The sequence below is a fragment of the Silene latifolia genome, chromosome 11, assembly GCF_048544455.1.
Source record: "Silene latifolia isolate original U9 population chromosome 11, ASM4854445v1, whole genome shotgun sequence".
Classification (NCBI taxonomy): Eukaryota; Viridiplantae; Streptophyta; class Magnoliopsida; order Caryophyllales; family Caryophyllaceae; genus Silene; species Silene latifolia.
The window spans coordinates 55,729,075-55,755,772 of record NC_133536.1 but is presented as its reverse complement, the minus strand read 5'-3'; the positions used below and the strand labels follow the sequence as shown (position 1 = coordinate 55,755,772).

At 35.6% G+C, this 26,698-nt stretch overlaps 3 protein-coding genes across 3 annotated transcripts; 1 reads left to right on the top strand and 2 right to left on the bottom strand.

Moving 5' to 3' along the window:
- Positions 1–1,823: 1,823 nt before the first annotated feature.
- On the bottom strand, positions 1,824–7,068 carry LOC141611664 (nucleoid-associated protein At4g30620, chloroplastic-like). The gene is made up of 7 exons (XM_074430249.1): positions 6,867–7,068; positions 3,484–3,638; positions 3,018–3,118; positions 2,872–2,911; positions 2,419–2,490; positions 2,290–2,346; positions 1,824–2,201 (listed from the first exon to the last, which is right to left on the bottom strand). Exons 1-7 carry the CDS (start codon positions 6,955–6,957, stop codon positions 2,127–2,129), a joined length of 591 nt encoding a protein of 196 aa, XP_074286350.1. The 5' UTR covers positions 6,958–7,068; the 3' UTR covers positions 1,824–2,126.
- Positions 7,069–18,756: 11,688 nt separating this feature from the next.
- LOC141613446 (pentatricopeptide repeat-containing protein At3g29230-like) lies at positions 18,757–20,304 on the bottom strand. The gene has a single exon (XM_074432179.1). It carries the CDS (start codon positions 20,302–20,304, stop codon positions 18,757–18,759), a length of 1,548 nt encoding a protein of 515 aa, XP_074288280.1.
- Positions 20,305–25,201: 4,897 nt separating this feature from the next.
- Positions 25,202–26,392, top strand: LOC141613445 (uncharacterized). The gene has a single exon (XM_074432178.1). It carries the CDS (start codon positions 25,202–25,204, stop codon positions 26,390–26,392), a length of 1,191 nt encoding a protein of 396 aa, XP_074288279.1.
- Positions 26,393–26,698: the final 306 nt, after the last annotated feature.

Below are 26,698 nucleotides of genomic sequence, written 5' to 3'. Positions count from 1 at the left end.
TCATTGAAGACGACACGTATCCGTCACTTTGGAGTGACGGATACCATTTCCTCTCACAAATGACCCAAATAGAGGAGAGAGGGAAGCACATGGGGGTGCCCCCACCTTATTCCCCATATCCATTTTGTGAGTGACATTACCCGTCACTTGCTCCGACCCGTATTCAGCAAGACTAACTGGTCCAAAACAACCAACCTTAAACATTACTCAAATATCCACCCATCCTTAATAAATATCCTGCAAAGTAAATAAACGATTGAAGTTAAATTCGTTGTCAAATACACACATACTTCCTTCGATCAAGCGGTTTTAATACATTTTCCAATTAAAATTTTCACAAATAAGGCCCTGTTCTTTTGAACTTAATTTCGATTCTAATCGATTCGATTCGACTTCATTCGATTCGATTCGATTCGATTCAATCAATTGATTCGATTGATTCGATTCGATTCGATTCGATTGATTCGATTCGATTCGGTTTATTTCAACATTACTATTATTATTCTTATTGATATTCTTATTATTATTTTTATATTAATGTATTTACTATTGTTGTTATTATTATTATTATTATTATTATATTATTTTTATATTTATTATATTACTATTATATTTATTAATAATTAATTCGTATTGTTTATATTATTATATTTATATTTAATACATTTATTATTATTATTATTATATTATATTTATTATTTTATTAATATATTTATTATTATTAATATTATTCATAACATATTTATTATTATTATTATTATATTTAATATTATTATATTAATAAGTTATTATTTAATATTTATTATTTTATTAATATACTCATTATTAATATTATTAATCACATATTTATTATTATTATTATATTTAATATTATTATGTTAATAAGTTATTATATTAGACCTATTATTATTATTATATTATTTATTTTTTAGTTATTATTATTAATATATTATATTATTATTAATAATGTTATCATTTATATTACTAATATATTATTATTATTATTATAAATTTATTTATTATTATATTAATATTTTATTTTTTTATATATCTTATTAGATTATATTAATATATTATTATTATTAATGAATAATATTATAATAATATTTGTTATTATTATTATTGGTATTATTTTTATTATAATATTTATTATTATTATTATTATTATTATTAAAATAATAATAATAATAATAATAATAATCTTTTTATTATTATTTCAGTTCAGTTCAGTTCAGTTCAGTTCAGTTCAGTTCAGCTCCATTAAGTTCAGTTCAGTTCAGTTCAGCTCCATTCAGTTCAGTTCAGTTCAGTTCAGACAATTTCAGTCCAAAAGAACAGAGCCTAATTAAGCTAAGTTTAGATCGATTGACGATGAGCAACTTATAAAAAAGAAAAGGAAATGCAAATGTTATTATTATTCATCAAGGGTATGGAATAAGCAAAAGGAAATACTAATCTTTGTTGTTGCCTGCGTGATAACAGTAACCCTATTTTTCCTTTTATTTAAATACGGAGTATGAACAGTGTCAGTGGATATAAGAGCAACGGCCATTTTAGCCTGTCACTAGGGAAATGGCAAACAAGTTATTTGGTTCAGAACTTCAGATACTTGGCTGTTACCAGCGCGAAATCACCATTGTTTCTGGCAGACTGGTTTTACTTCTGCATTCTCACCAATCCACCACACAGCATTGTGTTTCGATTTAAGCTGCATGATCTTGGATATCTGCATTCTTACATGAACAAGTATCTTCTACTTCTCCAAACCCAAAGGAATGTGAGGAACTCAGAGAACCAAGCCAGTAGCCACTTCTGAATTCTTGTTTCAAGTGTCCAATATTGAAACTTTTGAAATAATTAAACATGGTTTGTTCAACAAAATACAAAAGAATCCCTTAATTCTCTTACAATTTGATACTAGTTCTCTATATCCATGCACGGTTACATGGAGCATTAAATTGCATGTCCATCTTTCTAATCACGAAAACTGTAGAACTAAAAATGACTCATTGCCACCTGATTAACGTAGTATACAAGCTACAATACTCATGCAAAATTTTGAATTATTTTACTTGTAGATCATGGAAAATGGTCTCCAAGATTTGACATACGCAGTGATAGTAGCATCACTTCATACCATCACTAAGGCCTGGAGGCATCCCTAAACTTTGGGCAAGATTGCCCATTCTCTCCTTCATTGCCTGGTAAAAATATAACGCGTCTTTATTTAACTGTCTAGCTAATGAAAAGCTGTCAGTATTATTAGAAGAGTGAAAGTTGAAATCTAACCTGGACACTCTTCTGGTGTGCTTCTTTGTATGCTTCTGTAACTAATATCGAGACTTTCTGCAAATAAGTGAAACGGTCAACGAACAAATAAACTGAAAGACTCAGAATAGAATATGATCTAAAACTCACCTCGGCTCCTAATGCCATTGCAGCTTCAGTAATCTCAGTTCTGATAGGTTGTTGATTACCAGAGAGAGTAACCTGATTAAAGAGAGTGAATTTTTTTAACCTTTGGAAAGTGAGATACCATAAGAAGCACAACCAAGTTGTCTGCTTATGCAAATGTTAATGAATCACAAGATAGTTTTTTTTTTTTGTACTGACGGGTCTCGAACCAAGTTATGAGGACTAACCATCAAACATATCTAGAGCCAACCTAGATGACAGCTGACAAGTACACACTTGATTTTATTATATTCTCTCATATGAACCGTTAATACTCGACGCTAAAGTCGACTCTAGTCCAATATTCGGATATTCAACCATGACAAATACTAGTAGCGACATGCAATTAACATTGAAAGGTTTAGATTGAGGGGTGTGCTGCGTATTTGAGGCTAGTAAGCATCATGAGTAACATACCTTTATGAGCTCACCTTCACAATAACCGTCAAATTCAGCCCTGCAAGTGTAACACCCGAAATCATTAGAATTATTTCAAGAACATCAATGTAAGCTGAAAAAAGGAAGATACACATCAAATTAACTTAAAAGCAATCGGCACATACGCAGCCAGCTCTTTCTGCACTTTTACAGCTTCAACTTGGACAACCATCTGAGCTTTCTTAACTGTCTCGTACAAATTTTGCATGTTTCCAAATATGCCAGCCTACATTAGGTCAACAAGTTACCGTTTGTTAATTATGTGCAAGCAGCAGAGCATATTTTCAGAGAAAGCTACGAGTCAGAGTAATGACTTGTAATCTGTCCTAAGAAGATAGAAACAATATCAAATCAGAAATCTATTCACAAGAATAAGAAGTCTCAAGCATTCCGTAAGTACATGTTCGCTTTGCATGTTACACATTAAACACAAAACATAATTTGTGCAAGGGATACTTGCTGCTCTCATGGATCTCGGAAGGGTCAGGATCCTTTCATGTGTACATTATAAACCAGTAGTAACATGACCAGGACAGTTTGAATAGAGCAAAATAACTTGATACAGTGCAGTTAAGGCAAAATAAAGCTCACCTTGGATGAATCTTCATTCTTATCGCTATCCTTTTTCCCTCCAAATAAACCATAAACACGCACTGACCGTGAGCCATTTCCTGGTTTATCATTTGCCCATGTTAAACATGGACGACCATGTCGACCAATACGATTAACTTCTGAGTTTACTTTGCCTGAAAAGTGTACGAAGAAGAAAATTACAGGCACTGACGCATTAGTATTATATAATAACATGTCTAGAGATAGCATAAAAAGAGAATCAATCTAAAGCAATTGGAGTCTTAACCTCAAGACTGCACCAGCTGGTGCCTAAAACGGGGCTAACAATAAATTTTACAATGTACTTTCCAGCTGCAACAATAGAGCACTGATATTTAAGCTTCAACACTACAGACACGTTATTGATGATTTCGCCCTAATTTCATAATGTTCTAGAAGGATGGAAAACATGGCATCTTTTAGAAATTTGAAAAAAAAATGAAAGGACGAAAAAATAGCATCAACAATTTATTGTTTTCCCCCATACAAATAGATGGAAATGTCAAAATTTACACAATTATTTGTTAAATTGTCATGGAACTCATAATATAATTTCCGCATTCATCCAGGGCATATCTTCTGTAAAATGAGCGTGGAAATTTCTCCCTATACCTTCGAACAGATTTTCTCTAGCTCTGAATTAATTTCACATTCCAACTTATGAAATTTTACCAAAGAGCATTAGAGCGGACTTCTTAAAATTAGATTATAAGGTGATAAGATTGAAAGCCCAGGCTCCCTCCAAGGCTCCAAAGAAATTTTGAGAACCCCTCACCAGCACCACATCCTATCCCATATAAATTATAAAGAGCATGACACAACAGAGAATAAATTTGACGGCAATGCCAGAATATTGAAAAAGAAATCCTATAATATCAGCTCTATGGAAACTTCGGTAACAGCACGGTCGGTTCATTATTGGGTAGATTACAAATGCGATGGCAGTCTTAAGCTGTCGCTTACTTATCCTCGCTAATCCCTAAGAAAACAAGTGTGTGCAACTATGAACCTTTACAAGTATACTCAAACTTATTAGCAAACTAGAATGAGTCATCTTCCCATTATAAACTTTTATGTTTACATTCAAAATTCTGATGGCGGACATGTTTTGCAGAAGAACATGGTACCCAGACCATGAGATTTACGGGTGTTGCTTGAATGCAAATAACAAACAGATGAGGTACATTAAAATCTTGATTTGAAATTCACAATTCTGATCAACATGGATTGAGAAGTAACCTATTCATAATAAACAGAGACAATCATTTTGCACATTCAGAATGAAGTTTAATAGGTTTACTGAAATTATTTAAATGGAGGGAGAAGATGCGGTTGATGGATCGTCCCATTATTAATTATTAATTTATCTTACTCGTAATCTAACTTTGTCTAATGTTTGTCTAATGGACGACCCTTTAATTAACATTTATAGGTAAAGCTAAAGAATAGGTATTTAAATGGAGGGAGAAGATGCTTCGGCAATCCAAGGATTGCATGAGGTCTCTAGTATAAAATCTGATAGAGGGATAAATTATTAAGCCATGTCACCTGAGGTAGAATAATCAATAATCAGATAATTAAAAAGCATAGAACTGGGCTTTAAGAAGTGGAGAACCCAACAAAAAAGGCTTGTAGCCTGATTCTTAGACACGGTAAATCATACTTAACATGAAAACCTTGAAAGAGTTATCTATAAACAACTCAATACTCCCTCCATCCCATTTTTATCGTCCCCCTTTCGCCAAAATTGAGAGGGGAGACAATATCATGGTGGATTGTAGTGGAGATGGTAGTAGTTCATGATCTAGGGACAACAACAACAAATTACCCCATAACATTATATAGGGGCAATATTGGATGCTCATATTTTTTTTCTTGCAAAAAGTAATAAGGGGGCAGTAATTTTGGGATAAAATTTTGAGAAAAATGAGACAATAATGGGATGAATGGAGTATTTGATTGATACTATTCTCAGAACTGCGAGCATCACCGTCCTAACCCATACTGCAAGTTTGACAAAGTTATACTGCACATTTTATCCCTTTGTTTTAAAAGCGGAATTCGCAGGAAAAGGATGATTAGGAGGTAGACCATTTCCTTTGTTTGGGTATATTTGGAGGGGTACCCTCATCGAAACCAAAACAAAATATCTCCAACAAAGTAATGATTTGAATGGAAAACTCTCCCCCTTCATTCACCCTTCCAAATTCCGTTGTATGAACTTAAATGGAATACCCTTAAAAATATCCGTTGCTTTGGCTCCGAGTGAATCTAGAAAGTCATTTCTTCCTATATATAATCCAAAGAACGTCTAGACCCCAATAATATATGGGAATTATGCTCCTACCAAATGCATTTAACTACCCAGCTCACAAAGAACGTCTCGGTAGTTGTTTCTTATTTTCGTACTATCCATGCTACTAAATTTAGGTCCAGGAACATGTTTATCCGGGCATCAAGCTATTAAGTAGAATTAATGCTAAATGATTTGTATTATCGTCAGAGGCTCCCACCTATTGTGGATGAAGATTTGAAGAAGATGGGGATATGTCCAAATTCTACAGAAGCAATAAAGCCTTGCATCTACATTTGCTAAAGTATCGTCTCTATCACAATTAGTCTAATGTCAAGCCTATGATCCATATAATAGTCTCCTAAGCCAAAACATCTTTGAGAAACCAAATGCTACCATTCCTTTTCAAAGGGATCCCCTTTCGCAAACAGAAAGGTCAAACAAGGAAGAACTCACAAGCCAACCCATCATTAGCTCTACCACATCCATAATAATCCTATTAACACAAAAAGTTTAAATCTTCTCACAGATTTCTACGGTCTACCTAATATAGGGCAGAACCAAATGCAGCACCTAAACTTTAACTAATAATCCAATCGCATATTGTTAAATCATGAAAACGGGCATGGGCCACACCCATAACGAGATATGTCAATTGGGCAGAAAGTTTAAATCTTCCCACAAATCATTTTCATGGTTTAACACATACATTACAAAAATCCAATTGCAGTCAGTGGTAGATATAGCCTATAGGGGTGGTTACCAGGGGCGCTCGCCCCCGCTGGCCATGGGAAATCAAGACTATCAGTTTATTCGAGTTAAATTTTGTCTACATAGATTACATTAAAAGCATATAAAGCTACTAAACACAGAATTTACATAACATTCTGTTGAGTTACAAGTTAATTCCAAAACATAATTCTTGTATGAGACCGTCTCGCGGCGAGACCAGCCTAATGACCCATATAACAGAAACCCAGCATTGAAATGAAGAAATAGGAGCAAAATAGAGTGATTAAATAGTGCAAAAACAGACAAAATGAAGATAAAATGGAGGGAGAAAACATACATAAGGAGATAGAAGAAGAGGAGGGATTATAATGAAGTCTGGAGAAAGAAGGCAGTTGGGATATGCACAAGGTACTGCTTGTGGTAGCCATTAGGAAGATCAAGGGCTGAGACTGAGAGAAAGATAGAAAGATAAAGAGGCACTAAACAAGATAAAAACCTTTTTTGATATTTCTAAATCACTATATTTTGCGGTTGTTGGAATCGATCAAAGTTTGCATTTTTGTCGAGTTTTACTACTCACTCGGTTACAAATAATAGTTTGTTACTAGGCGCCTTATTCATTTGTTTGGGTTTATATTTTTTTTTTTTTGGTGTCTATTTTTTTGGTTGAATTCGGATTTGAGTCGGATAGGAGTTATAGGGCGGTAAAGTTCTCCCTTGTGAATTTTAACATTGTTACATTTTCAAGACTCGAACACATTACATGTGGGTAGACCTTGTAACAACCCGGATTGTAAAACAAAGGAAAAACTTATATAAAGAGAATATCAGAGTACGATACTGATAAAGGGTCAAGGTGGCGGAAACACCAAGCCCAATTCCGGTTCGCTACTAACTCCAAAACAAACTAATACATTATTCGAAAGGTTCTTAAAACATAAAACCAAAATCCTAATTTATTATTCGTCTCGCCGCACAGAACTTCCAAGCAAGATATCATCCAAAACAGCAACACCTGAACAACCTGAGAAGGGGGGTCGACAATTCAGTCGGGAGTAACTAGATGCTCTCCCAGTCATGTTTACAACAATTGAATATAACCAACAATCAATAACAATTGAAATGCATAAACAGTAAACATGTGAGATCATCTATACTCATGAAAGACCCAACCAAGCTTACCATGACTTATCAATCTTAAACTAATGCAATCATGAAAACCTAGACCATATGCAACCACTAGACCATGAATACTTACAAGACTAGTAGCTACAAACGACCCACAACAACCTAAGGCACAAAGCTAGCATCGAAGCATAGCAAACATGGTAACACACAACCCATAGCAACAGAAGGCACAAAGCTAGCAATCAAAGCATAGCGAATAGAGCGAACGCCCGTTAGAGCGTATAACCACGCGCTCTAACTTGCCGGAGCGTATAACCACGCCTCTAGGCGACGGAGCGTATAACCACCGCCTCCATCGGTGTGGAGCGTATAACCACTGCCTCCACGGTACTATGTATAGCGTATAACCACCGCCTATATGTCTAAGACCTGGCGGACTCTCGAAACCGAACGACACTCGGGAACAGGCGTATAACCACCGCCTCGCCCAATCCCGAACACAGACCAAATAAATCCCGCATCAACGGGTGGCTTTGGTTCATTCCGATAGCACATAACCGTAACTACCGTAATCTATTCAAACTAGCCAACAAACAAATGCACATAAGATAACCGATCGTACTAATATGCGTGAACAACATCACGACTCAACTCATAGGATAGTATAACTGACCATCCTACTTATCATATGAACAAGAGTAACCAAAGATATATGCAACACAAGGACATAACACGTTGAACACAATACAACATATGAAACAAGTATAAGCAACCAATGTTATAGTAACCTCGACTATAACTTTAGTATATATAACTTGAAGTTATACATACCTCAACTATAACCTTGACACGAAACCCAAAGTTATACTAGCATTAACCATAACCTTGAGCCATAAATCTCAGGGTTACATTAGTTACAGCTATAACCTTGACTCGCACCTCAATGTTATAGTAGGTCCAGCCATAACTAGAGTAGTTACCCAAAGTTGTATTAACTTAAGCTATAACACTTGAATCATCATCAATGTTATACTAGCCTTAGCTATAACTTTGGAAAGAACCCTTGGCCGCCTATCATGCCGCCACTAGGGTTTGATTCGGAAACCCTAATTACGCTCATGACACCCATAATAAACATATAAACAACATACGACATATAATTAATACATTAAAACATATACAAACATGAGAAAACATAGTTAACATGATAATAAACAATCTAACACGTACCAAACATACAAGACAATCATTAAATCATATTAATTACATCAATTGGCATAAACACAATTAAAAGAAAACACCTAGTTACCTTATTAGCAATTAAAGACCGCAATAAAGAAAACCTCATGAAAGACACGACCATCAAATCTTTGTTTCCAACACGTGTCAACGTCCTCAATACCGACATCAAAGATGCACGAAGCCAAATCCATGAAAACACCATAAAAGACTCTTCTTCTTCTTTACCCATTAAAAATAATAGACCATAAAGGTAGGTCTAAAGGTCCATACAAATAATTCTCATAAAAATATTTGGAGAATAAATTATTGTAAAGGTAAGAGCAGGGATTGTGAAAATATAATTTATCAATAAGTTTGGAGGAAGAAAAGATATTCAACAATGGAGTCAAAGGGAGAAAAGAAGAACAAAAGAGAGAAATAGAGGAGGGAGGCGCGGCAAGAATTCACGCGAGAAATAAAGAGAGCAGCTTGCCTGCTAGGTTAGGTTTTACGTGGAAAGAAGAAGGATTGACCTAGTTGCTTGCTAGGTTAATTCTATTTATAAGGGATTAATTAATGGGCTTTGGGTCCATTAGTTTATACAATGGATTATCTGATTACAAAACCAATTGGATATTATTAAAACGAAAGGAGAGCTTATAATAGAAAGATAATCATTAAATTAAAATAGTAAAATCGTGCACGGACATTTTAACCCTTCCAAAAGTAGATTAAAATTAGAAATAATAAAATAGAGAACGAAGGCGATAAATATAAATATTTCCAAAATACATTATTAGATTCCGAAATAATTAATTTTATAAAATACTTTTATAATAAAATATTATTATAAAATACGGGGTGTTACAATCCAACCCCCTAAAAAGAAGTTTCGTCCTCGAAACTTGAAATTCAAAGATAAGATCAAAAGAAGGTAAGAATTACAAGTGATCATCAACAAAAGTCAACTCGGAATCCTAACCGCTGCGCACTCTGATCCATATCCAAACTCAAACCAAAGAAAAAGGTATCCCAAATCCTCAAAGTTATCATAATCTTCACACACTCTACAATCTGAAAAGCCACATCAAACTCATACCATCGAAGTGCATAAAGATCATTAAGCCAACATCTAATCCTCATATTTCAAACACTCATCCAAATACCTTTAACCATCATTAAACAACATATATGCCCTCTCAAAATTGTGAATTCGTTACTATTACTCAAAATCTACATAACCTTTAACAAATACTCCAATTCTAGTTTACCATTCACCACAAGATCTGGCAATAACCAAAACCCCAAACAGATAATCTCTAAACTAAGAACATCTTTCGAATGAGAAAACTCTTCCATTCACGAATGCCATTAAAACTATCGCTACCTTAACATCCTCAAAGTCGGTAGTGCTCACTATCATTCACAACTCTTAAGCTCAAAAGCCTTCCATAAATCTCGGTGATTCTTGTTATATGTCTAGTTTCTAAAGTTATCAATCTCAAACCTCAAACTCTGACTAAACTGTCAAAATCCTATTCAACCTCAAACTCATGGCAACATCATCAGTCGCACTCGCACGACTTAATTATTTCCTTTAAACACTCATGATCACGACTTTCCTAAGCACCAAAGGAACCATACACCTTTAGGTTAAGCTATTATCTATTGTACCACACACACTTATCCACCGATAGCGCAATTCCATCAAAGCATAAAAATATCACCATACAACTCTCATCACCTATGCTCATATAATCACCAAACTTATAACCTCAATTCGTAGTTACAGAACACTATCCATAAATATCATCTCAACATCACAAATCCACCATAAGACTATAAGAATCTATGTGCGTCAATTAATCACTCATATACTTAAGGAAACATCTTTAACCTCAGATAGAAATAACAAACATCTATGTATCCCCAATGTAAAAACATCCTCAAACGTTCAAAGCTTAGAATAAGACCTTTAATACTCCTTCTCCAAAACTCTATATGTTATCCCAATTCATATTCACATACCACCATGCTACTATGTTCTCAACCTCAAATAACCAAACATCACACTCGAAGCATACAACATCGCTCGCCAAGGATCCAAGCTTTCATTATGAGATGATCACAAGTAGCTCTAAAGCGATTTCAAACATTTTCAAGTTACCATGAAAGAATAAATAACTTGCAAACCACACAAAACATTTTCGTGTAATGTCACAAGGCAAAAGAACATATAGCTTTAGGAAACAAAAGCTTAGAGAGAAATCAATGTGAAAAGGGTAATTTCAAAAGTTCAAAGAAGAAGGAACTAGAGTCGAAATAAAGAACAAGTAGAGAGCAACGATAGATGAAACAGACAGAGGACCAAGTTAAGAAACCTTTGGTTTAAAAACTCAAATACAAGAGGTATGGTTAACACGTGCAAGGATGACAAGAATAGACAATTCAAAAACAATTTTACCTACTCGAAAACAATAACTTAAGATAAAATAAATAAAGCAGATAACCAGAGTCTTACAATTCTCGTACAATCATCACATAAGGTAACAAAGTCTCGTAACATCCTTTCATCATATCTCCATAGTACCTCAGCACCAACAAATCCCTATACAACTGTCTCTTTACAATCACTACATTCCTCAGATTATCAACTCTCAAGATCAGAAACTCTCACAACCATCGACTCTCAAATCCTTTCACTCTCAAGAACTCCATCTAATCATAGTTAATGAATCAATCCATAGCAATCTCTATACCCTCAAAAGATGAACACCACGATACATTATAATCATCGTCAACATGGTCGTTCACTAAGTCAACGTTGGAAGCCTTTTAACATTAACATCTCACAAACCCATAAATTACAGTTTGTCTCTCTCAAACAATCCTTTAAAATGTACGTTCAGTAAATAACTCCTCAACGGATAAATCATAAAACCTTTCATAACTCACTAATAGTCATTAATGATTCTTACTCCTCAAATATAGTATTCCAATTAAAGACGAGCATAGTCTCCAAAATTCCCAACATGCTTAATCTAAGTCCACAATAACATTCAATTCATTTCAAGCATTTTTTTTTTCTTGATCCATAAATAACTCACACAACTTTTCCCTTAGCACATGGCAAAACTCAATAGTTCTAACCATTAAAAGCAAAAGCCTCAACATTCCCAAATAATACCATAAGAGAAATATACTCATTATGTCTCTCACTTCTTATAAAACTATGAAACCACAATCATACATCGTATGCCACAAATCATCACCCTCTATCATCAATAAGGATTTCCTCAAGCACATAAAAGAACATAATGCCTATAATCCCAAAGGAAACATCATCATAACAACTTCTATTCCCAAAGTAACATTCATCTCAACAACCTCTAATCCCAAAGTAAACTCCTTCCTTACCAAACCATAATAATAAACGCTCTTTTCTTTCATACTTTAACATCCAAATCTGCCAATTAATCCTAACTTGATGCCTCAATAAACCACAACAGAAACAACCTCGAAATCACCTCAAACAAGGACAACACCACCAAATGATCCAAAAAGGATGAAAGTACGATAAGAGTAAAGCTCGGGTTACCAAGGATTAAAAGTTTTGACAATCATGTAACCACATGCACAATAAGCAACATGTAAGAAACATTTTCAAAATTGACCGTCTTTAAAATTAACAAAACATGCTTGAAAAGGTCACACATGAACAACACATTCTATACAACTAATGACAAAACAAAACATCAAATCATAAACAATAAAATACATAACTATACATTCAATATAATTAATAGCGATAAACATTAATACAGAAACAAACAAATACATGAATAAAACATGTAATACAATTAAATAACGATGTGAAACATTAAGACATAAATAAGCAAGTGCATAAAGAACATATGTAACATAATTATTAACGATACGAAACATTAAGGTATAAATAAACATGTGCATAAACAACACATGTAACACAATTAATAATTATATGAAACATTAACGCATAAACAAACAAGCCCTTAATTGTTTCTACCCCATTTACTCACACTCATTTACTAAGTCAATTTATTTTAGTCATTAACTAAGCGAGAGTTGGGAGCGTGTTCGCTCTGATACCAACTGTAACAACCCGGATTGTAAAACAAAGGAAAAACTTATATAAAGAGAATATCAGAGTACGATACTGATAAAGGGTCAAGGTGGCGGAAACACCAAGCCCAATTCCGGTTCGCTACTAACTCCAAAACAAACTAATACATTATTCGAAAGGTTCTTAAAACATAAAACCAAAATCCTAATTTATTATTCGTCTCGCCGCACAGAACTTCCCAGCAAGATATCATCCAAAACAGCAACACCTGAACAACCTGAGAAGGGGGGTCGACAATTCAGTCGGGAGTAACTAGATGCTCTCCCAGTCATGTTTACAACAATTGAATATAACCAACAATCAATAACAATTGAAATGCATAAACAGTAAACATGTGAGATCATCTATACTCATGAAAGACCCAACCAAGCTTACCATGACTTATCAATCTTAAACTAATGCAATCATGAAAACCTAGACCATATGCAACCACTAGACCATGAATACTTACAAGACTAGTAGCTACAAACGACCCACAACAACCTAAGGCACAAAGCTAGCATCGAAGCATAGCAAACATGGTAACACACAACCCATAGCAACAGAAGGCACAAAGCTAGCAATCAAAGCATAGCGAATAGAGCGAACGCCCGTTAGAGCGTATAACCACTGCCTCTAACTTGCCAGAGCGTATAACCACTGCCTCTAGCTGACGGAGCGTATAACCACTGCCTCCATCGGTGTGGAGCGTATAACCACTGCCTCCACGGTACTATGTATAGCGTATAACCACTGCCTATATGTCTAAGACCTGGCGGACTCTCGGAAACCGAACGACACTCGGGGAACAGAGCGTATAACCACTGCCTCTGCCCAATCCCGAACACAGACCAAATAAATCCCGCATCAACGGGTGGCTTTGGTTCATTCCGATAGCACATAACCGTAACTACCGTAATCTATTCAAACTAGCCAACAAACAAATGCACAGTATAACCGACTGTACTAATATGCGTGAACAACATCACGACTCAACTCATAGGATAGTATAACTGACCATCCTACTTATCATATGAACAAGAGTAACCAAAGATATATGCAACACAAGGACATAACACGTTGAACACAATACAACATATGAAACAAGTATAAGCAACCAATGTTATAGTAACCTCGACTATAACTTTAGTATATATAACTTGAAGTTATACATACCTCAACTATAACCTTGACACGAAACCCAAAGTTATACTAGCATTAACCATAACCTTGAGCCATAAATCTCAGGGTTACATTAGTTACAGCTATAACCTTGACTCGCACCTCAATGTTATAGTAGGTCCAGCCATAACTAGAGTAGTTACCCAAAGTTGTATTAACTTAAGCTATAACACTTGAATCATCATCAATGTTATACTAGCCTTAGCTATAACTTTGGAAAGAACCCTTGGCCGCCTATCATGCCGCCACTAGGGTTTGATTCGGAAACCCTAATTACGCTCATGACACCCATAATAAACATATAAACAACATACGACATATAATTAATACATTAAAACATATACAAACATGAGAAAACATAGTTAACATGATAATAAACAATCTAACACGTACCAAACATACAAGACAATCATTAAATCATATTAATTACATCAATTGGCATAAACACAATTAAAAGAAAACACCTAGTTACCTTATTAGCAATTAAAGACCGCAATAAAGAAAACCTCATGAAAGACACGACCATCAAATCCTTGTTTCCAACACGTGTCAACGTCCTCAATACCGACATCAAAGATGCACGAAGCCAAATCCATGAAAACACCATAAAAGACTCTTCTTCTTCTTTACCCATTAAAAATAATAGACCATAAAGGTAGGTCTAAAGGTCCATACAAATAATTCTCATAAAAATATTTGGAGAATAAATTATTGTAAAGGTAAGAGCAGGGATTGTGAAAATATAATTTATCAATAAGTTTGGAGGAAGAAAAGATATTCAACAATGGAGTCAAAGGGAGAAAAGAAGAACAAAAGAGAGAAATAGAGGAGGGAGGCGCGGCAAGAATTCACGCGAGAAATAAAGAGAGCAGCTTGCCTGCTAGGTTAGGTTTTACGTGAAAAGAAGAAGGATTGACCTAGTTGCTTGCTAGGTTAATTCTATTTATAAGGGATTAATTAATGGGCTTTGGGTCCATTAGCTTATACAATGGATTATCTGATTACAAAACCAATTGGATATTATTAAAACGAAAGGAGAGCTTATAATAGAAAGATAATCATTAAATTAAAATAGTAAAATCGTGCACGGACATTTTAACCCTTCCAAAAGTAGATTAAAATTAGAAATAATAAAATAGAGAACGAAGGCGATAAATATAAATATTTCCAAAATACATTATTAGATTCCGAAATAATTAATTTTATAAAATACTTTTATAATAAAATATTATTATAAAATACGGGGTGTTACAGACCTGGCAAAATTGACCAGACCCGATAAGGCTGGCGCAAGACCCAAAAATGACTCGAAATGTATGACCCGAGTGACCCGAAATTGACCCGACCCAAAGTGACTCGGCTTGTGTGACCCGAAATAACCCGATTGAACAAAAATGACTCGAAATGACTTAATTAGGGCAAAATCATGACCCGAAATGACCCAAACGACCCAGACCTGACCCAAAATGACCAGACCCGAAAGTGACCCGATAAATTTTTGACCCGAAAATGACCGACCCGAACCCGAATGACTCATTTACCGACCTGTGGGTATAATATTAAGAAGGTTTCTAATGGATAATTTAATCTTCTATATCCATTATTATCCGGTAACGTGGTGATTGACCCCATAATTTTGTAAAATTGTGAAATTAACCCCTACAACTTTCAATTGGAATACTTTGGCCCATAGGTTTTATATAAGGTGTAATCAAACTCAACAAAATCTCACCAAAATATCATTATATACCAAGAGTTATAACAATACGTATATGTATAACGTGCTAAAATCATACATACGGAGTATTACATACTAAAACCATTTTTTTACATACGCATGTAATTCGGTATGATATTTTTGGAAAAAAAACAATTAACAATTTCATGTGAATTTTTTTGAAATGTTGAAAATAGAAATATTTGAATATTTTTTTACCCTTTTATTATATTTATTATATTTTTTGTTATGAAATTCTTTTATTCCGACTTCTAATTTTAACACAACTATCTAACAAAATATTTTGCAATTGAAATTTTTTTACAAAAGTTGTAAAAAGAAAGTTGAAAAATCTGTACTTTGTATAAAAATAATAAATTGTTTGATTTTTGTAAAGTATTTTTAATTTTTTTTTTCTAATTTATTCTATTTTTTGTATTAATTTTTTGTAAACTTTTATTTTGTATTTTTCAAATAACATAGCCATTTTTACTTTTTGATATGATAAATTTAATTTATTATGAGATTTTGATAAAGAGCTTTAATTTCATTTATTATGTAAGTTATGGGGCTTAAATGCTTAATCACTTTAATTGAAAGTTGTGTTAATTTTACAATTGCACAGAGTTATGAAGGTCAATCATCACCTTTAGTTTGGATGGGATGGAGTATTTGTCAACATAATGACAACAATCACAAATAGTCTATTTCTCTTTCCTTGATCATTGTTACAAAAGTAAAAGTAAACATATAACTGAAACGGAGGAAATACATCCCTTATATGCAGAGTATTTTGCAACTAACCACTACGTTAGCTTGATTTAAAAATTGAGTCTTTATTAAAAAAAAAAAAAAAAAAAAAAGCTAAAAGTTTAAGGATTTGACTCATTTTTGAATGTATTTATCAAATAAGAATTTATGTTAAGATCTAAAATTTTGGAATATATAAAGATATAAAGTTGGCATGCCACAAAATAGGATGTTTTTTCGTTTTAATAGAAAACAGTTATAATACAAAAATCGTCATGTTAAATGGTGACTTTATAACAAGTCGCTACATGCCATGGCGACTCTAGTCTTCCATCATGCTATGATAAATATAAGGGGTTTTTTTTTGTCAAACACAACCTTTAAAAAACGTTTTTTTCCAAACATCACCTTTAAAAAAAAGTTTGTGAAACACAACCTTTAATAAAATTTTTTTTGTTAAACACGACATTTTGGCTAGAATTTGAACACTTGCAATATGGTGACTTTAAGTCGATATTTGAGGTTGCAAACGAGGTCAATTTGAGTTGTTCTTATACTCTTTGGAAAGGTGAGACTACAAGCTTTTCAGGCGTTACCAATACGGTGGTGATAGGTGGCCTTATGTGGGGTCTATTGGTGTGTAAAGTAAAGCTGGTCAAGGAGTGAATTGGAGGTAAAAACAAATCAGAAAAACACCAATTCACTCCTTAACCAGCCTTACTTTACACACCAATAGACCCCATATAAGGCCACATATCACCGCCGTATTGATAACGTCTGGAAAGCTTGTACTCCCACCTTTCCAACGAGGCTAAAAACACCTCAAACCGACCTCGTTTACTATCTCAAATATCGACTGAAAGTCACCCCATTGCAAGTGCTAAAATTCTAGCCAAAATGTCGTGTTTAACAAAAAAAAAATATTAAAGGTTATGTGTCACAAACTTTTTTTTTTAAAGGTGGTGTTTGGAAAAAAAAGGTTTTTTAAAGGTTGTGTTTGACAAAAAAACCCTAAATATAATTCCAGGTGAACTCGTATTTAACAAATCTTTATAGAATTTGACTTCTCTAACCATTCCTTTCTAATGAGCATTAGTTAAGAAAAGAAAAAAAAAATCTAAAGTTTGTTGAACGATTTTTTAAAATAATGGTAAAAAATTAAATATTTATCGTTTTGGGTTGGTTTTGAAAATATTTGTCAAAATGGTGTCCACGTAGGCTCGTGTTTTAAAAACCTAAAATACTAAACAAACAAACACGCCATTACCAATGACGTGCATTATGAAGGAAACACGCTATTAGCATTGACGTGTCTTTACAGTTTTTTCCCAACTGACATATTCTCATGAACTTTAAAAAAATAAAAAATAAAAATATATACATAGACAAGCCATTAGAAGTGGCGTGTTTCCTCCCAAACACCCGCCATTCCCAAAGGCGTGTTTCCTTTAGTCCATTTTATAAAAGTTTTTTTTTTCTACTTACTATAAACACGTCATTAGTAGTGGCGTGTCTGTTCCGTGTTTCAGGTTTTGAAAACCCAAGCCTACGTGGACACCATTTTGACAAATATTTTCAAAATCGACCCAAAATGACAAATACTTTATTTTTGAGCATTATTTTAAAAATGGATTCAAGTTTGTTCAACTTCAACAAATTTTTTGAATAGGTTGAATTTCAGTGATTGAGATAAATGTAAAGTGTATGATAAACATATGTCAAGAGTTTGGAATCAATTTTAACAGAGTTTGGAATTCCTTTTAACATTATATGATCTTGTCATCATTCGTCTATGGTTCAAAATCATTATAGTCAACATTCTCTTTAAGCAAATGAAGATGGTACAGTCATACACATGTACAATACTGAATTGCTTATGCTTTCAATAGATACATGCTGTCAAAAACGAGATCATCTAATTGATCTTAAGCAGTTTAAAGCTTTTCTTCCATCAGGGGACCATTTGATATCAGGCTCCGCCTTTCAGTCGTGATCTCGTTTTCAGTTGTCTTGGCCAAATTTATGTCGTTAAACATAAATGCTTACTGATACCGCCTCAAAATACAGTCATGGCAACATCCACAACGATCACGAATCACGATGCAATGTTGCAGGCATATCTGAGACCAAGTCCCCAGCCAGAAACCTATGTTGTGTTCCATTAAGCTCAATAACACTACACCCTGCGCTTTTGACAACTCCCTCGTCCTTCATCTTCTGTCTCCACCTTGCCGCTTCTTCCCATTCCTCAACGCTTGCATACAAGTTTGACACCATCATATAATCCCCATCACTCATTGCTTCGTCTCTATCCATTAGTAGCTTTACCACTCCTCGGCCCGCTTCCATATCTTGATGAATTACACAGGCACTGAGAAGGGCGCCTATTATTCTTTCCGCGGGCTTGAATGGCATTGATTCCACAAGCTGGTACGCTTGACTAACCAAGTTGGCTCGGCCCAATAGATCAACCATACACCCATAATGCTCCAATTTTGGAGAAATTCCAAACTCTTTCATTGACGAAAAAATGGAACACCCCTCCTGCACCAAGCCCGAATGGCTGCAGGCGCTCAGCAAGGCAATGAAGGTTATGTCATCGGGTCTCAGGGATTTGGCCCCTTTCATTGCATCAAATAGTTTCAGAGCTGCAAAACCATGACCATTGAGGGCCAGGCCCGATATGACTGCGTTCCAGCAAAAGATATCTTTTGGCTGAGACTTATAAAACACCTCCATAGAGTGATTTACCCTTCCACATTTGGCATACATATCGATCAACGATGTCGCTACTTCAGGACACATAAGATTGTTCTCCAAGACGTAAATGTGTAACTCCCTTCCAGTTTCAATAGACCCCAGATGTGCGCAGGCTGCCAAAACACCGGAAATGGTTACATGGTCAGGTTTGATGTTTTCAGTCCTCATTTGATCAAACAGTTGAATTGCCTCGACATACAGTTCGGATTTTAAAAGGCCACTCACCATAGTATTCCATGTCACAATATTCTTCTGTGGCACTTTGTCAAATAATCTCCTTCCCTCTTCAATACGCCCAGCTAGGATGCAAGCCAATATCATCGAGTTCCACGAAGCTGAATCTTTAGCCGGAGCTGCATCAAACAAGGTTTGAGCCAATTCAAACTCCCCTAATTTGGCATACCCTGATATCATGATATTAAAAGAGATGACGTCTTTCAACGGCACTGACTCATACAGCTTTGCTGCTTCCTCTATGTGGCCGTTACAAGTATATGTATCCAACATCGAGTTCCAGGCAGTGACATCCTTCACCTGCATATTCTTGAACACTTTGTGAGCAGAACTGACATCCTGAAAACTCGAGTACATGTTCAAAAGTGATGTTTGCACATAAAGGTCACTAGAGTACCCACTTTTTATTGCCTGACCATGAAGAGTACATCCTAGACATATCAGAGAGCGACGACTTGCAGCATTCACAAGTATAGGAAACGTGAAGTTATCCGGATAGAATCCTTTTCCTTGCATACTAACAAACTCTGATAAACCTTGGTTAACATTCCCCTCTTGGATATGCCTCTTAATGGCCTTATTCCAACTCTTAAGATCCAGAAATCGCGAGCAGCAGGTAATGCTGATAGTAGGGAATGCCATAGAATCACCATGTAGCGAGAAAATATGAACGCCTTAACTTTTAATTCACTCGTAAAATGGACAACATGAAGAAATGGAAGAAGTTTTAAGATGATAAATGGTTTCCTGTGGACAATGAAGGCCACATATTGTGGACAGGTTCTATCTTGGCTGATTGATTTCCTTATCAACCCAACATCAGAAATACAAAAAGATGGCAGCAGATGAAACAAACTAGCTGAAACAAACAAGTGACAATATAGCCAAAATCTAGCTAGTATAAAAGATGGGTTTTTCTTCGCTTCCTATTTGCCAAAAAAAATTTATTTAAGTAGGACCTTCCACGTTCATCACAATCTTTAACTACTCTCTCTCCTTTTCTTTCATTAATTACACTTTATGAAAAAAAAAATGAAATCTTCACATATTCATAAAAACACTTCACATTGACAGTAAAAAAAAATAACTTTAAGCAAAAATCTTATAATATAAATCAAATTATAAACATGCAAGTATCAAATCTCAATCTTTTCACTCATTAACATCTGAAAATAAAAAAGTATTCAAAAAACAAATATTACTAATCATTAAAACAGAAGGTTTGGGCACAATTTTTTTTTTCATGTGTTTCAATTTGCTTTATAAAGAATTTTTGAAAAAAAGAAAAAAAGAAAACACACACCAAAAATATACTTCGTTAAGCCCTTTTTAGGATCGGTATTATGGGAATTTTTTTTTATAATTGAAATGAGTGTGTTTTATTGGTTATTTATAAGGTGGATCAACTAGGTTTTAGAGTGGGTAAGTGCTGGCAAATTCGACCCATTGTTTACGTGATGTTTCATTGTTTCGATGCTAGCCCATGACTTATCCGACTTAATTAACCCATTGTTTATATTTAGAATGGAGGAGTACATATGTTAGTGTTTTACCTAAACATATAATTATTGCCTTAAATAAATGACGTTATATAGGTCGGGTGAAAGAATAAGTAAGATTATACGAGTTACGAGTCGAGTTATGATCAATGTACGAGTCGAAACGAGTTTTTGATACTATTTTTTAGATCGATTTTTTTTTTTAAAAAAATATACTAAATCTAATATTAATAATTAAATTAGATTTATCGCTTACGTTTCTTTTAGTGAAACAAATATAAAAATTAAATTTTTCTTATTTTCATTTATAAGATACATACTTATTTTGATTATCTCATAATAACCACATTGGGTATATGAGGTTGGGGAATTTTATTTTCGGGAATTGTTTGATTAGTCGGTACTCTTATTAATTAAGAGAAATATACCGCCGAGTAATATGTGAAAAAATTATTATTTTCTAGCATTGTTTGATTAATCAGTACTCTTATTAATTTGATTTTGTATAATTGAAAGTATTATTATTAATATTTAATTATTATATCAATTAGATTATTGTTATAGAATAATAATTAGAGAAGAAATGATAGAGAGAAAACAAGCAAATAGATTGAGAGAGGGAAGAAGGCTGGATATTATTCATCTCATATAGGGGTATATATAGTACATAGATGGAGGGTGAATTACAACCTAGTTACATATATATAGACTATACTGGATAGAAGCCCAATGGACATCCATATTAATTAATGTTTCATAACACTCCCCCTTGGATATACATTACTGAAGAAAATGCCTCTTTAAAACCTTAATAGAAAAACCATGTGGGAAAAACAATAGTAAGGAAAAAGAGTACAATATTCTTCTAACACGCAAACAAATAAGCTGCCTCGTTAAAACCTTTCTATGGAAAACCCAGTGGGACAAAACCATAGATAAGGAAAAAGACTACAGTGCGTGCACACTCTCCCTGATGGTTACACCACTAGTAAAACGTCAATGCAACTCATGATGTGACAAAGTTCTCGATCTTTGAAATAGCTGTCATCGTACTTGATCAACTTAATAGATGCCTTCAATTTAACAAGAATAGTTATTCTAGAATTGTTGATCGCTTCAAATTTCATAATATGATGATAGTCATTCATAACGATTTTGCAACTTCACTCCAAATGATCTTGTCACTTTTGTAGTTTGAAATCACCTGAACTTTTCCTTGCAAAACATATTATAACAATGTGCATTCTCATATGATAAGTGACTAATTTCTAAACTACATGACATGAAAGAATATAATGATGTAATACGAAACTAATTCAAATATGATACTTAGTCTCTATATGCACATGATGATGATGACTAGATAATGCAACCTGTACAGTATTGTTTCCAATATCCATGATTTGGATGGATTTCAGGTTTATGAGCTCGTTAATAACCATATATATGTCGACTGTCAAATGGACTTATAAAGTCCTAACTCCATTGGAAATTGAATATTGCGCGCAAATGTGTATCCGTTTTATATGGATATACTTTTATGATCATATACTAGAATTTTAAGAATCGGTATTTTACATATATTACACTGTATGTGTAATTTAATATGATAAAACTTCTTTTTTTTTACCAACTTTTCACTTACTTTCTCCCCCTAAGGTGGTACAAACTATATTCAAGATAAATTGCAATCATTTATATAACCACCTTAGAATTTGATTTCTCATATCATATACTAATGAGATTCATTAGTAGGCATTATCGTAAGATTTTGTAAGATATCTGGGAAGTATGTAGTGTATAATGCAATTGACTATCAATTTGCCGAATAAAAAGCCCAATTAAGAAGATCAACTTGTTCACATAATAATAATCAAACTGTGAATTTTAGTAGCACAAAGTACTCATATTTGTGTTATGTAGCTTTCAAACCACTGAAGATAATATCAATTTGTACAATTGAATTTACAAGGTCTTTTCAACCTCGAGTACTGTTGTGCACCTTCATTGTTTAGATCTTCTAATATCAATCATACACAATTTTAGTATAGGTACTTGCGTATAATAAAATGTATACTCAAAAGTGTCAGAGCATATTATTGTGTGTGTAGAATTAAGGCTTATAGTAAAACGGGTATAGTAAGAATCCCGTTGACCTTAATTTTACATCAGAATTCTTTTACTCATACTTTTAAGCACTTTTTGAACATATAAGTTCAATCATATACAAAGTTGGCTATGTCTCAATATATGTGCAATTATGCACTTAAATGCAAAATTTATTGGATGCTAAAATAATGATTAGCTATTTAATGAATTTAATACATATGTGCTCAAAATAATTTATTTCCATTTGGGCAACGAAATTATGTGGTAAAGCGAATATGACACGTTTAGTGTCTCATGGAAATATAAACTAACCAAAATATTAATATTCCTGTTAGGCCCAAATTCTGGATATGGGCTGAGCCAGGAAAGCAGATCAGGAGGTAGAGTAACCAGGAGGCAGAGCAGTAGCAGCGTACATTGAAGAGGTGGACCCGGACTTGGATACATGTGTATTCACGGGCAAAACATGGGAATCCAACTTATTACCATATTCTGAATACGGAAAGTCCAATCTTGTGCCAAATTAGGAATACTTGACGAGGAAGCAAAGAACGCTAGAAGGAAGAGCATCACTATATAAGAGGCATAAATGCAAGACCTAGAGATCATCCAGAAATACACAGAAGAACCCTAGCTTCCACAATATAGCATTATCGTCCAAATTGTATTCTCAACCGAATTATAGTACAAATATTGGTGGGATTCCGTCTCCCCCCGCGGTTGTTTCCCATATCGAGTTTTCCGCGTAACCAAAATTGCTTGTGTCCTTTATTTACGTTTACATACAATTCAAACATACATACAAAATACAATCATCAACCAATCGTAATATTGATTAGACGCTAAGACCAATTTAACCCTAAATTGGTAAAAATTTACCAAAACAGTTTGGCGCCCACCGTGAGGGATAGTGGTCGTCTCCGTTAATCAGTATACGAAGAACAAGAAGCATGTCAGGATAACCAGAAGCACATCCGAGCAAGACGGACGGCGCTCCTTCAACGCGAGTACCACCTCCTTCCACGGCAGCGGTACGCACAACCCCAACGCAGCCACCTAATGTTGTACCTACACCAGGAATAGTACCAATACCAGTTGTCAAGTAGAGCCATAGCTCCCAGATAGCGGTGAATCAACAGCAACCGGAAATGACGTGGACCAGAGGCCCGGGTGTCAGCCAAGGTAAACAAGGGATGGGACAACCAGAGAAAAGAGGGCAGTCCGGTCCAACTCCACCAAGTCCTACCAGCATCATGATAAGCGGACTTGATACTCTGGCAAGGACCATCAGAACGATGCAAAGTGAAAATAGGAGCATGAGATCTCAGATGGAAGCAGATAACAATCTCCTCCGGGCCCAGATTGACGAGCTACGACAACAAGCTCCCAGTCCAGCGGCCTGGACGCGGGATGTCAGATTTAGGGAAGCGCCAGCGGGAGACAGAGAGAGGAGGCAGGCACGCCTGCTACCACAAGATGTGATAACTCGGCTACATATGGAAACCACACCACAGCAGAGGAGAGGCATGATTCCGGTGGGATTCGGGGCACTAACACTCGATGACGAGCCAACACGCCAGGAACCAACACCCATGTCAGGTAATCTTCCCTCAAGTAATCTTATGCGTTCTGAAAATCTCTCTGGCGCAGGTATCGGAGGACGCCAACATGGCAGGTTGATATCTGCAGCCTCGCCAGCCGTGGGGCCAGACCTGAACAGGTCAGAATACACGTGGGTAAGTAGCTTGGGTCCAGCAACACCGCAGGTGCTCGCACTAACAGCAGCCGGATAGTAGAATCTCGCAGGAGCTACGGATCTGCAACCACATGAGCACCAGCAACTCACGGGAAGAGAGGCCTATATAGAGCAGCAGTACCAGGAACTACGCAGCCTCCTTCGGAGAGTTCCAGGAATGCCTCCACCCATGAAGATGGCAACGCCAGACAGCTACGTTGATTCACCCTTTACCGATGCTCTAGCTGCTGTGGCCTTGCGAAAAGGGTTCAGTGTCCCGACAATGACTCTTTTTGATGGGACCACAGATCCATGTGATCACATTAGCCAGTATAAGCAAAAGATGATGGTGACAACAGCAGCAGGGGTCTCTAAAGACGCGTGTATGTGTAAAGGATTCGGGTCAACCTTATCGGGAGCAGCGCTACAATGGTTTGTTAGTCTACCCAACAGATCTATCTCCTCATTTGCTGATCTGGTCAACGCATTCACCCAGAAGTTTTCCAGTAGCCGAAGGACTCTGAAGCAGCCAAGTGATCTTTACAGGATCGTCCAAGAAATTGGGGAGTTAATCAAGGACTACGTTACCAGGTTAATACGGGGTTGCGACAAGTCCACAGCCATTAATGCCTTAAGGCAAGGCTTAGATAAAGACTCAGATCTATACAAAGAATTAACAATGCATCCCTGTGAGAGATTTGAGGAAGTTCAGCAGCGGGCAACAGCGACGTTGAGGCTGGAAGAAGATATACAGTCTAGAAAAGGAACGGTAACTTTCGACAAAACAAGTAGGAAGATTCCAACGGAGAAAAACGACAAGAGAGCTAGACCATACAGCAGGCCCAACATCACCAAAGTGGCAGAGAAATCCCAACAGGTGGAAGATTCACAATATCCTCCCAGGTTAGCTGAGTATGGGTTTAATACAGGAATGGAGGGCCTGTTAAGAGCATTGAAGGAACTAGGCGACCAGGTAAGGTGGCCTAAACCACCTACGCAAGACAGGCCTAATGACGACCGGGACCGCAATAAGAGGTGTGAGTGGCACCAGGATATCGGACATCGAATAGAAGATTATTTCAGGTTGCGGAAGGAAGTAAAATTTCAGGTACGGAAGGGGAATCTGGATCACCTGTTACCATGTGGGGGCAAGCAGGATATGAGGGAGACAGCAAATCAGGTGCTCCCCTCTGCCCCACCTATTTGCACCAAAATCATTAACGTGATAACAAGTGGATCCGAGTTGTCAGGGTTAACCTACTCTGTAGCCAAGAGGCGAGCTACAGAAGGCAAAGGAGACCACCCAGAAATGTCATACAGGGTGAGCCAGAGTGACTTGTCTATGGTTACGTGCGATGAAACTGACGCAGAAAACGAAGCAGAATAACACCATGACGCCCTCACCATAACATTGTCTATTGGGAATTGCACCGTGCGAAAGGTATTGGTAGACACTGAGAGCTCTATGAACCTCATCATGTTTGAAACTCTCAAAGTAATGGGCTTCGACAAAGAAAACTTGATAAAGAAATCTGTGCCACTGGTGGATTTAGCGGTGAGACAGCACATTCAGTAGGCGAGATAACCATTTCAACTTATATTGAAGGGGCCAACAAGTTAGTGAGGTACCTAGTTATCGAGGACCCAACCACTTATAACGTCATCTTGGGGAGACCATGGCTGCATCAAATGA